Below are 13925 nucleotides of genomic sequence, written 5' to 3' on the forward strand. Positions count from 1 at the left end.
GTACTCACCAGATGCAATGGATGTGACATGATGATGGGGGAGAGTGTTATTGGGGGGAATGGTGGGGTGGGGGCGGTGGGGGCGAATGGGGACCTCATTTTTTTTTAATGTAATATCTTTTAAAAAAATGAATAAATTGAGTAGAATTTGAAAAAACAAAAACAAAAACAAAACTACAATGGTGGGAATGTTCTTTTAACAGATATAGCAGGGGAGGGTTACTGGTTCATGGCATTGAAAGATGGGGGATATCGGGATAGGGTTTACCTGGGACATGCCTCTATGGAATATTTAAGTGTTCATCTTGTCAGAGTGTGTTATCTCAGTGGGAGGAGACCCACACAATAAACAAGAAAATATTAAATTTCCATCCTGGGGAGTCCTGCTATGTTCTCAATTAGAGGGGCAAGAATCTCTTGAGAATATAGGCAGTGGCTAATGAAGAGAACAGAACAATATGGCAAGTTCTCAATATTATTGCATGTAACTATGTATCTTATTCTTCAAAAATTGAAACTTAGTGGTTACCATATGTTTCAAGGGGAGGGGAGGGAAAAATAGAATAGATGGAACAAGGAATTTTTAAGGCATTAGAAGTGTTCTGCATGATCTTGCAATGATGGATACTGGCTTCCATGACTTTCTCAGCTTCTGTGGCTTTCTCTCTTTTATCTGAATTTCATTCTCTTATAAAAGACTCCAGTAAGAGGATTAAGACTCACCCTGGGGCATGCCTTAATTAAGTAACCTAATCAAATGGTCTTTAACTGAAGTAACCTAATCCAAAGGTGCCACCTACCATAGGTTCACATTGACAAGAATGGATTAACGTAAAGAACATACTTTTCTTGGGTCCATAAAGCTTCAAATGGCTATATTTTAATTTTTTGCTAATTTTCAGAAAAGTTCTAATTATTATCTTAAAAAGTATACATCCCCACAATATTAGTATGTGATATTTAAATACCAAACAAGAATGTGAAAAATGTAAAGATAAAAAGTGATTTATTTTTGTGGCTCGATGGTTTAGTAAACAATCCTGTGAGGAGCTGTGCTCAAAAGAACAAGGGTCCAAGTGGGAGGCCCACAAACCAGCCAATCTCATGAGATAGTAACCCACAGTCATGGAGTCAAAGTGGACACACTGACGGGATGTGATCTCATGATTTGGCATGCTTCAAGATTTGCATATTCTCAGTCTAAATTTTGCACAGTTTCAGAACAAGTATGAGGAGTAAATCTTCATGTACTGGAATTTTGCTTAAGAAGAATTCAAAGTTGAAGACACATTACTGTATATTCATGAAGGTGTTTATTGATCATAATCTATAATAACAAAAAATTGAAATAATTCAAATATTCAGCAGTAGGATGTTTACAAAAGTTTTCTTATACAATATAGTCATTAAAAATGGCAGCAATATGGAAAAGTTTGGCAATATATATCAAGAATCTTGAACATTTATTCCTCCAACCCAATAATTTTACTTCCTTATACTAAGGAAGTGATCTAGAGAAGGAAATTATACACAAGGATGTTAATTTTACTGTTACTTATAAGAGTGAAAAATAAGACAAAACAATCTACATTTTTAACAATGGAGGTATGATTAAATAAAATTGTGATGGAACCATTTAACATTATTGTCATTAAAATTAGATGTCAAAAGAACTTTTAATTAGGACATGTTTTTGATAAAATAGTTAGAAAAATCAGAAAGCCATGCTAAATGAAAAAGAGAAGACAAAGTAGATTATACAGTGAAACCTAAACTATATATATATTTGAAAGTATGCTCTAGAAAAAAACTTGAAATACACTTAGATGTTAAGAAGTTATATTTGGGGAGGGAGATTATGCTATGAAGTAGGAATTATTTGATTTTTTCTTTGATAAATATTCATCATGGACACATATTACTTTCAAAATCAGAATAAAAGTACCAATTATTAGCTCAAAAATATTTATTCATTTGACCTAATAGTTCTGTTACTGGGATTCTTTTCTCGGGACATAGTCTGAAATATAGAAAAGCTTTTCAAAATTATGTTCATTAGAGTGTCGTTTGTATTAGATAAAAGGTAAAAGCAATCCAATAGTTAAAATACAAGTGTGGTCAACAGAAAGTAAACCCTGCAGTGTGAGTGATTTGATAAATTATGTAAATTAATTATATCTATATATGATGAAATATTTAGTCATTAACATTTTGATGAATATGTGTAAGTGAAAAAATGCTTATGCAATGTTAATTTGTAAAACTGATACAATATGTTATATAAATTAGATCTTAGTTATATAAACACACATATGCATAAAAATAGTGAAAATGTTAGCAATGTCTATTTTTGTAGGTAAGAGTATAAATAATTTTAGTTTTCATCTTTAAATTTTTCTTTAGATTACAAAGTTTTATAATATATGTATTACTTCTAAAATCACAAATAAAAAGTCTTAAAATACATGATAGAAACATAGAAAAGATGTGGGATTCAATCTGAGGTGAAAAGTAAAATACAAAATAGCACATGCATTTGTAAAACAGTGCATGTGGACAAAGTCTAAGAAGAAAATATAGAAAAATATCACGTTAGAAATAATTTGGTTTTAAATCAATGTTTTTACTGGCGCTAATCTATATAGTTTTTGTGATTAAGAATGGAGATATTGACACTAATCTTAATAGTTTTTATGATTGAGAATAGAGGAAAATGACACTAGGATACAGTTAGAGTATTTCTGGGAAGTGGATGTGGCTCAACCAGTTGAGTGCCCCCCTACCACATGGGAGGTCTCAGGTTCAGGTCCCAGTGCCTCCTAAAGAAGATGAGCAGATGCCACACCCACCGCAATGAGCTAGGTGCCACACTGTCACAAATGAGCAGATGCTAAACGAGCAGATGCCACAAGCCTGTAGATGCCATAGCCCATGGAGAGCAGATGTGGCTCAGGCGGTTTGGCACTTGCCTCCCATGTGGGAGGTCCTTGGTTCAGTTCCTGCTGCCTCCTGTAAAAGGTGAGCAAACAATGAGCAGACAGATAAGAATCATCTGGGGGAGGGGGGAGAGGTGGATACATGTTTTAAAAAAGTATTTTCTAGGTTTCTACTAACTTTAGTATGCCTTGCATTCAGAGTTCTGCTTTAATTTTCTTTGGAGATATCCAATACAGGGTCCTTTAATGACATGAAGCTATTGAGACCACTTGAAATGTGGCTAAGTCCTAATTGAGACATATTGAAAGTGTAAAGTACACCCTGATATATCCAAAGATTTAGTATGTAAAAGTAGAATATCTAATTAATAATATTTATATTGATTACTTGTTGACATGATAATATTTTGGATATATTGGGTTAAATTAAATTAATTTCACCTGCTTTTACCATCTTTAATGTGGCTATTAGCACATTTACAGTTTCACATGTGGCTTATATTTGTGACTTATCTTTCTCTTGAACAGCACTGCCTATATCTTAATATAGATTACTTAGATTAATACTAACCTGTCCTTTAAAGGCCATTATCCACCTGCTTTTCCTGTCAAACTCATTATCCTGTGTGTGTCCTTCCACTTACAGCTCTCCTCTCTTTGGAAATCTGAAGTAGTTCCAAGTCTGGAGTTGCAAAGCATTGGGTTCCATTATTATCTCCACTGGCTATGTCTGTTGCTAGGAGGATTACAGGCAATTTTAAAATCTGAGAAATGATTGTTTCTTCTTGCAGGAGTATTATTTTGCTTCAAACTTAACACTTTTTACTATCCGTACACTGTTTCCTTCTCTTTGGCATTCTCTATAATGGCATTTTGAACACCAGGTAGGTGTTCTTAGAGAAGTGTTTGAAAAGCCCTCCCTCACTTAATTTAAAAATCCCCCAGATAGGAATATTCCCTCCTCTCTCAAACCCTCCTCAGGGTTGTAGGGTTTTTCTGAAGCTAAATGCCTTTCTCATTACTGACACTGCCAAGCACCTATTTTCCATCTGGGTCAGACTGTTTCAGAGCTGTTCAACTCTTAGCACTAGGGGTCCATACCTGCTTCTCCCCCTTATCAACCACGTGAACCTCTACACAGCAGAGCAATTGGCATTTCTTTTGTAAGTAATAGATTGGTACATACTGTTTTTAGGACTAGCTTGTTTTCTGTGTATTCAACACACCTCCTTCCTATAAAGTGCTGATTATAACATGTCACAAATCACCAAATTGCCAAATTACCAATAGAGCACAGATACTAATCTCTACCTCAGTTCCTCTCTTGTAGGTCTTTGAAGTAGCAGATGGTTGACGTTTTTTTTTTTGAAGACAGAAGTGTCAATGCTAAGGCATTGCCATTAATTAGTAACCTTTTTGACAGGGTGTGGAGAAATGCTGCTCCTATCCTCATTTTATTGTGGCTGTTCAACCTATGGGGTACTGTTTCAGTGCTGGGGACAGCCTCACTTCTGTGCACTGCTCTGTCCCCCCTACTGTTGGCAGCTAGCATATGTCTCATCTCTCATACAATTATGACTCCTCAAAGAGGGTGGACCCTGCCTTATCTCTCTATCCCCAGAGTCTACACAGTGCTTGACACGCAATTAATGCTAGATGAATGAATAAATAAGTGAATGACTGCATGGGAACAGGGGTTAAATAACAAGAATATAACAAAATATATTTTGTAAGAAAGAATGCCAGATCCCAAATCTTCTTCATTAGGTAATATGAAGTTTCTATTTCCCTCTGATTAAATGAAAGCTAGTATTTTCCATCTCAGTGTATTAGAATGGATAAAGACCTTTGTTTTAGTTTTTATAAGTCATGACTCACCTAGAAAATTATTGTTAGTTCTCCTGTTAAATAACGTATATGGATAATAATGTATTGCTTGGTTCCTTCTGGGAAATCATATGGAAAGTCTTTATTGGACCAAGGAGTCTAACTCTGTATACATTTGCAACTGAACTTTAAAAAAAAGGGTATTCTTTTGGGTGTATTTCTAACTTTGAACATAAATGCCCATGCTTCTTTTGACCATATTTGAAAACACTGTCGGAAAACATTAGTGGAATTTTTATTAATAAAAATGACTTTTATCATTTCCAGGTTGGGAGGTGGCTGGAGATCATATCCAGAGTGGGGCTGGAGGTTCTGATAATGATTACCTGATCTTAAATTTGCATATCCCAGGATTTAAGTAAGGAAAACTAATTCTGATTCTCTTCTGTAAGAATCCTCAACAGGGTTTCACATAGAAATAGATGAAATAGGACTGCCTTTATAAAATATGTTAATATTATAAAGTAATTAGCAAATAACAATCTGTCATAGGGCAATTCATTATTTAAGAATACCTGTAGAATTAGTCATTGGGAAACTATAAATATTAGTGATATATCACTTTGATAAATCTGACAATGCTACATTAACGATGATTCTTGGATGCTTTATCACAAGAGGTCTTAGTCCTTGTTTGCAATAGTATCTTTTGGTTTTTTAATTTTTCTCTCAGTTCTGTACTGTATCAAAGCAATGTGTTATAAATTCCTTAATCCCCTTTGTTTTAGTTTCCCATATTTGAAATTTCCCAGTATGAGCCTTTTTCTTGCTTTAGGAGGGGTGGTAGCATTTGCAGTAAGGGAATTAAGCATATTTTCATGGGTTTTTAGACTCCATTTTAGAACAAAGTATGTGGGCGTGCAGAGATTGAGTGAGGAAGGGTCTGTGGTGGGGGGAAGCAGTAGATTAGAGGAAGAGAAGCGCTTGGCTTTCAGTTTAATTTTAAAATAGTTTAATCTTGCTCCAAATTATATTTAGAGCATGCTGTAACTATTGATGTTCTACTCTGTTAAATAGACCACCGACATCGATGACGGGAGCCACGGGTTCTGAACTAGGAAGAATAACCTTTGTCTTTGAAACCCTCTGTTCAGCTGACTGTGTTCTGTACTTCATGGTGGTAAGTGAAAGTGCAGTTTTTGAAGGCAGGTCTCTAACCTTAACATTTTTTTTAAGTGCAAATTTATTTATGCAAGTTGGTATAAAGATTCCATTTCTCTTGCCGTTCTTGGGATCTTCCAAAAACATTAAAAAATGTCTAAAGAAGTCACTAAGAGTTATGCAATAAAGTCCACCAAGAAAGGGAATGGGCTACATATGTTCATTTCTAATGGGAGGACTGAGTAAACGGGGCCTGGACACCTCACACAGGCCAGGGAATGTTCCTCTAGGAGAAAATCCCTTAATAAAAATATTACCAGGGGAATGAAAATTCTCCTGCAGGAGTCACTCAGCAATTCAAACTATCAGGAGGGAAACAAAAGCATATTAATAAATGAGGGCAGAAAATAATGGAGGTGTAGTGTATTGGGAAGAAAGAAAGCTCTTCATTAAATTTAATAAACTCAAAGGGCTCTAGAGATATATGCCATAATTTTGCCCATTTATTTTACCAGATGTCATATGGGTCTCCAATCTTAGCTTGAGAGAAGTAGCAACACAAAGTTTACCAAGGCTTCATGTGGTGTTAGAAGGTTGTTGGCTAAAATTTTAGCACTGCAGTTAAGTACTGACTTCATAAACATGCTTGTTGTTTTCTTTTTGTTTTCCAGTGACTCTTTCATAGTTATTTAGCAGGTTCCTCTCTCTGTATAAAATATGTGGAGATTTAAACAATTTTTACGTTTACTAATATCTTAAATGATGGTAGCCTATCTGTTCGTAAAGAGTACTGACTTTGTGACAATGAAAGATGATCATAGATAACCTTCAACACGTTTGTCTATTTCTACACAAATAACCATTAAGCCTTCAATTCTTAAAACTCTGCTTCCTTATTTTTTAAATGGTAGCTCCTCAGCATACCAAGTGCCATTGCTGAAATTCCATTTTCTATCAACTAGAATATTCAGTAATTTCCTATCCATTCTTCTCATCTCTACTCTCTCACCCATGATGCTGTCAAAATTATCTTTATAAACAAGATACATCAACAACAAATCCACCTTCCTGGTGACTTTTTATTGCCTAATGCACTGATTTTCAACATGTGGATCTGGAATCAGCAGCACCAGCATTACCTGGGAACTCGTTAGAAATCCTAATTTCTGATCTCTACCCTAGATTTACTGAGTCAGAAACCTCAGGATAGTGTTCAGCAATCTGTATTTAACAAGCCTTGAGGGTGATTCTGGTGCACAGTGAAGTTTGAGAGCTACTAGCATGGAAGATTCTTCAATTTCCTTAGCATGGCATCCATATGACTTTGCATTTTTTCCTCTGCCTTTGTTACCGTATCTCCTTTTCACTACCCATCCCTCTCCAGTCCACCTGAATTTGTTAGTATGGGCAGAATACCCTGTCCTATATTCTTGTGCCTTGACACTCTAAGCTAGAATGACTTTCTTCCTTTTGCTTTTTTGTCGTACTTTAAGGCATGCTCAAATTTCACCCTCTTTTGGGATGTTTTCTCGTTTTCCTTCAAGTTAACTACACTCTCCAGTGTACTCCTAAAATGTTTTGGGGGAAAAAGAAAACAATTGTAATTATGATAATTGCTTTTATATTTTTTCTCTCTCACTTCACCAGGCTCTCCTGAGGGTAGGGATCACACATTATTTATTCTGGTATGTCAATCCCAGAAATTTTAGTTTATAGTAGAATCTGCTACTTTTTGTCTCTGTCTGTGTGATTTGGTCTCCTTATAGGAATTTCAGAGATACCAAATTAAATACCATATAAAAGTACTTGAAAATCATGTAGTACTTTACAAATGTAAGGTGATTTTTTGCAGTAAAATTCCATTTGTTATGACCCAGAAAGCTGGTGTTTAATGCAGAACATTGAACAGCATGTGTGGTGATTAGGTAGTTTGGTAATGTAGAGATTTCTGTAATATATGACAAAATATTGCATTATTTGTGAACTAATATGTGTCTCTTTATAGCATATTTGATTACTTTATAATATGTTTTATTTGTATGTTTATATTAAAGGAAGACAATAAAGAAACATATCTTGAGGTCATGCCAGCCTATTGCCAACATCCCAAATAACTTACCAAAACCCAATCAAATTCTTAAGTTATCTATCATTGTTTTCTCATTGAAGACTAATTAGAACATTCAAAGTTAGCCTTGGTTTTCATTTCAAAAAAGAATAGATGTATATTTGGTTGACTTGTTATATTTGCTTTCTATCCTTGTTAACGAATGCATAGTGGTTGGGATATCACAAATTTGTATTATTATTCAAAATCTTGAATGTAGCTGAGGAAATCAGAAATGAAATATACAAGGTTTTTGAAATTCAAGTATAAGTCAGAGAATATTTCATGAACATTTTAGTTATGACTGTGTACATGTAATATCTTAGTAAACCTACAATTGGGTAAGCCTGGGAGTTGCTTGTATAATTCAGAGGGAATTTACAATTCCTATATAGGAGTTACATATATTAGAATTCTTTAAGAAAAAATAAAAAAATGGAAAACCTTTATATTCTATGTGGATCCTAGGGAAGTTTGCTGTGAGAGTTTGAGGAATTATGTTTCCCCTTCTAAGTGTATTTCCTAAACTGGAGACATGAAATAACCTTGAACATACTATGATTTGAGATCCCTTTAAGTTACAGTGTGGCAATGTGGTTGACATATTGTGATTGCTGAGTGAATAACCTTCTGGTACAGATATGAAGAGAAGTTTTGGGAATTCTAGGTTTGCATACTCTGCATATATACATTTTATATTAATACAGTTTGTGTCTTATTTGTATTTATTTCACTGTTTAGGATATTAATAAAAAAAGTACCAATGTGGTGGAATCATGGGGTGGAACCAAAGAAAAACAAGCTTACACTCACATCATCTTCAAGAACGCAACATTTACCTTTACGTGGGCATTCCAGAGAACTAATCAGGGCCAAGATGTAAGTTCCATGCACTTTTTTCCCCCTTAAAGATGATGCCCCTTTGTGGGGATACATACAAAGTGGTCACTCAGACCTGCTGGAGGAAAAGACTTAGGTTTTATTTATGTGAAATCAATCATCTGATATGGAGTGACTTGCTATAGAAATGATAAATTTTCTGTTAATCTTTCAGGGTAAGAATGGAATAATGCAGTGTATCTTTGAATTGTTCTGTACTTTGAATGAATACAGTTGCTTGATGCTTAAGTGAAAAAATATGATTTTGTCATTAAGAACCCTATTTTTAACGCTTTCCAAGGCTTTGAGAAGGCTAGCAACTTTCTTCATCCTCATCTGAATGATCCTGCATTTGTTTTTGTGTTAGTTTTCTCTTGCTGCTGTAACAAATGACCACAAACTTGGTGGAGGCCAGAAGTCTGAAATCAAGGTGTCGGAGGGCCAGGCTTTGGGGGATATCCCTCTCCTTGCTTCCATACAGCTTCGGGTGGCCCCAGACTTTCTGGGCTTGTGACTACGTATTTCCATTTCCTGTCTTTGTATCCACATGGCCTTCTCCTCTTCTCTGTGTGTGTCTCTCCTTCGTGTTTCTCCTGTAGGGAGACTCTCATCTCAAGATGAGAGCGAAGGCTCTCCGACCGAATAAGTTCATGTTCAGAGGTTGTGGGGATTAGAACATGGATACGTCTTTTCAGAGGCCACTATTCAACCCACCACAGTCCAGGAGCATTAAGTGGTGTTGCTTTATAGTTTCATTCCTGTAATGTCTTCTTTTACAGCCTGAAGAGTGTATGTACACACAATTGGGTCAACACGCAGAATCAATTGCTCCCTGTTACTTTCTCTGCTAGAATAGACCTCCCCTGGGTAGATTCCCCTGGGTGGAATCTACCTGTTATTTTCTTGGTATAGATATTTGTGGATCTCCATAGAACTGATCTTCCCCGGGTGAGAACAAGGCAAACCACTTCTTCAGAAGCAATCCTAATGCGGTAGTGGCCAATGGGGAGCATTGTCTCTTTTTCTCTTCAGTTTCAGTGGGGAACCCCTTCCTCAGGTTTACTTGACTTCTTTTGTTCTTTAGGAGGTTCCAGATCACTCTCATGTGGGACATGAATATACTATATAGAACTCCACCTCTTCCTTGCCTTCCTTTTATCTTTGCTCCAGACAACAAAAAGTGTAACACTGTTCTCTACTGATTAAATATACCTTTGTTTATGGAGTGATGCCCACCACTTGATGAAAAATGACCTTTAATTGACCCAGTGTCACAGGAAGGAAAAATATAGTAAAGCCCAGTTTCTTGCTCTCCTTGCTCATCCTTTCAGTAACAATCAGGGTACATTGGTTAGGGAAAGTACTAAAGGCAAAGCAAGGCCCAAAGCAGTGATGCGATTGCATCAATGTTACACAGTATTTGTGTGAAAGCCAGGGTCTGAGTCTTCCAAAATATATCTACTCTTTAGTCCAAGGCTCTTTTGACTCTGCTATACTGTCAACATCCAATTGTTTCAGTAGATTTGTGCTTATATTTTAAAAAGCAATGATAGGAGGTAAAGTTACTTTTCTATTAAACTATATCTTTTCTTCCAGTCATAAAATCCAAAAATATTTCTGCATTTATACCAATTAAGCCATATTTCATGGTAGTTGTGGCAAAACTCCTGAAACTTTGCTACAGTGGAAATGATTTTCCAGAATCAAAATTTAAGAGTTTTTTTTTTTTTTTAAAGAACCAAATTGGATATTAACCTCTTGTCAGTTACAGTCTCAGAGCTGGAGCCCTCTGCTTAGTTATTTTGGTGATGTAACATAACATATAATCTGGTTTTAGAACTAAGTCCCAAGCAGAAGTCATTACTTTCTGCTCTCTTTTTAGAATAGACGGTTCATCAATGACCTGGTGAAGATTTATTCTATCACAACCACTAATGCCGTTGATGGGGTGGCATCCTCATGCCGTGCCTGCGCCCTTGGTTCTGAACAGTCGGGCTCATCGTGTGTCCCCTGCCCCCCAGGCCACTACATTGAGAAAGAAACTAACCAGTGCAAGGAGTGTCCCCCTGACACCTTCCTATCCATACATCAGGTCTATGGCAAGGAGGCTTGTGTTCCTTGTGGGCCTGGGAGTAAGAGCACTCAGGTAAGTGGATGTGCATTTCAGATAGCCCCATGAAAGCACATAGCAGGTTGCTATTTATGTTGGAAAAAATACTTTTTCATTCCCCTTTCTGTTCCTTTCTCTTTACATTAATAGAGCATTTAATGTACACCAAGCAAGTGGTAATTACTGGGCATATAAAATATTAGGATAAGTCTCCAAATCAGAATGCTTTCCAAAAATCTGAAAACTGATTTCATGTGTATCCTGTTAAGAATAGAGCAAGTACACTATGTCTATAGACTGGCTGCAGAAGGATCTGGTTTGGAACAAGTACATTTTATAAAATTTGAAGGGCAAATGGAGGATATATTATAGATGAAGGAGTAGTAGTAGTTTTATTGTTTATTTAAACTGGTATAACAGGATATTTTCCCCCTTTTTTATTAGAGAAGTGGGTTTATAGAAGAATCATATAAAATGCAGGATTCCCATATACCACCCCATTATTAACACCTTGCATTGGTGTGGAACACTTGTTACAATTTGATGATAGCACATTTTTATAATTGTACTATTATTTCACTATAGTCCATGGCTTAACTTAGGATTCACTGTGTGTGGTATAGTTTCATGGCTTAAAACATTTTAAAAAAAATTTATTACCATATATACAATCTAACATTCCCTCTTAACCACATTCAGATATATATTTCAGTGTTGTTAATTGTGTTTGCAAGGTTGTGCTACCCTCACCACCATCTATTACCAAAGCATTTCCATCATTTCAAATAGGTACCCATAACAGGCAATTTTTTACTCTTTCTTAATTTGCCTTTCTACAAGAAACTAATATTAGAATAATTTTACTCTGACTTCTTAAAAAATGTGAACCTTTTGAACTTTGCTTAGAAAAATTGAGCTAGAGTTTGGGAATTCTCTCTGTGAGTATGGTAAAATATAATGTAAGTACACTGTTTTAGTAGCAGCTGTGACTTTATTTCCCACTATCTTGTTTCTTTGCATTGTTTCATCTTTGATCAAAGGACCACTCGGTTTGCTATAGTGACTGCTTTTTCTACCATGAAAAAGAAAACCAGAGTTTGCACTATGACTTTAGCAACCTCAGCAGTGTTGGCTCATTAATGAACGGCCCCAGCTTCACCTCCAAGGGAACAAAATACTTCCATTTCTTCAATATCAGTTTATGTGGGCATGAGGTGAGTTCTGGCTGTCAAGGTGAGATGGAGCTATTTTTCAGCTCTGATTGAGCTGATATTTTCTTGTCTTGATGGACCAATAAAATTTCTATGGAAACAATCAAGTGTCAGAAACTGAGCTTTGAATGCTTAAACCTTCTGTTGCCTCCTAGAAGGTTGGCGGCTTTCCCCACCAACAGCTATTTTGTCTGTTTCTCAGCTCATTAAAGCATTTTTCCAGTCAGTTGAACCCTAGAGCTTAGAGGTATGGTGTGAGTGCTTTGAGGAGCTTTCATTTTTGTAAAAGTGGTGCAGCTTTGTCAATCCCAGCTATGTTTTAGGCAAGCAGCCATAGTTTGAGGAAGCTTTTCTCTTGCTCGTATTGTCAGTTTTATAAATTTTGTGTTTTCAAGAGCAAGTTTGCCCAAAAATAAAAGGAGGTATACAGGTGATAAGTATCAGTCAATCAAGTAGCCTCTGTTAGTAAAACACTATAAATAATGGTATTTTATTTTCTGTGTGAAGAATCAGAAGCATAAATGATGCTAGTAATGTTTTTAGGGTCATATGAGGATGGGCTTGGGAAGTACCTATATGCCATTAGCAAAGGTGAGAACAAATAAGGCATTTCATCCATGTCTTCTAAAATAACTCCTGTACCTCCAATTGTCTTCATTATGAGATGCTGTGCCAAACAAACTTTGTGCAAAGGAAATAAAAAGAGATCTGATGACAACAGAAGCTTTCAAACAAAAAGGTCTTTAAATTTTGCATGGTGTTATATTTGTCCTGTCCTGATTTTGCATGGGGTGATTCAATGCATTCACTTGATTAGTCAGTCACTCAGTTCATTCAACAAATAAATATTTATTGAATATCTGTTATGTGCCACATATGTGTGAAGCAGTCAATATGATTAATTTTATTATATATCACACTTCTTCTCAGTCTTATTGCCATATTACCAGTGTCTCTTCTTATGGCTTCTCTCCACCTCCCTTCTGTCTTTCTTCTCATTTCTTTCTTTCTTTCCTTTTTCTTCTCTGTCATTTCCTTTTATTCTCTATTTTTTTCCTCTCACTTTCCTCAGTAATTTCTCTGTTATTTTTCATTGTTTTTCTGTTCCTGGCTTCAACATTTTATTTTCAGATTAGTAAAAGTATACTGCACTTGTATTGTGGTTGGAAAATCTGCAAAGGGAGAGAATTTTATAAGTTAGGATTGCTAGAGGCATTAAGAAGAGAATTATTTATCCTTTCTTTATTCCCATCTGTTTTAACTCTTACATTAAAGATGAGTAAAATATTGTTCCTAATTTCAGTTTATATTTCTTCTTAGAAACTATCAAGCAGGCTATAGTCCTTTGCAGTGGGACTGCAGAATATTTAAACATACCATATGTAGCAGTCTTCCTATTTTTATAAATTATAACTTCCAGGTACCCTCCAAAGGATCAAAAGAGTAAACCCCTATTTTCCTTTGAACATTTTATATAGTTGAACAGATACATATCATTGAATCTGTGAGTAGATGCATGAAGACCTGTAGTGACCAAATGTGTAGAATTCACATGTTGTCCTAGGATTTTGCTGCAGAATGGCTTTTCCTTAAGCCTTCAAATTACCTTTCTGCCACACATATGCCTATAAAAGAGAAGGAAGAGCAAATCTTTTCCCTTGGCATTAAAACCGTCACCAGCAGTTTTCTGGTCTC

At 35.8% G+C, this 13925-nt stretch overlaps 1 protein-coding gene across 1 annotated transcript in view; it reads left to right on the top strand.

Annotated features, from left to right (window-relative positions):
* Positions 1-13925, top strand: part of ELAPOR2 (endosome-lysosome associated apoptosis and autophagy regulator family member 2) — a 211565-nt gene that overhangs the window by 158000 nt on the left and 39640 nt on the right. The window contains exons 11-15 of the mRNA XM_004478108.5: positions 5090-5180; positions 5840-5942; positions 8772-8909; positions 10792-11055; positions 12060-12233. Coding sequence (XP_004478165.2) covers positions 5090-5180; positions 5840-5942; positions 8772-8909; positions 10792-11055; positions 12060-12233 — 770 coding nt within the window. The remainder of the gene's footprint in view (positions 1-5089; positions 5181-5839; positions 5943-8771; positions 8910-10791; positions 11056-12059; positions 12234-13925) is intronic.

This window comes from Dasypus novemcinctus, chromosome 5, assembly GCF_030445035.2.
Source record: "Dasypus novemcinctus isolate mDasNov1 chromosome 5, mDasNov1.1.hap2, whole genome shotgun sequence".
In the NCBI taxonomy this organism is placed as follows: Eukaryota; Metazoa; Chordata; class Mammalia; order Cingulata; family Dasypodidae; genus Dasypus; species Dasypus novemcinctus.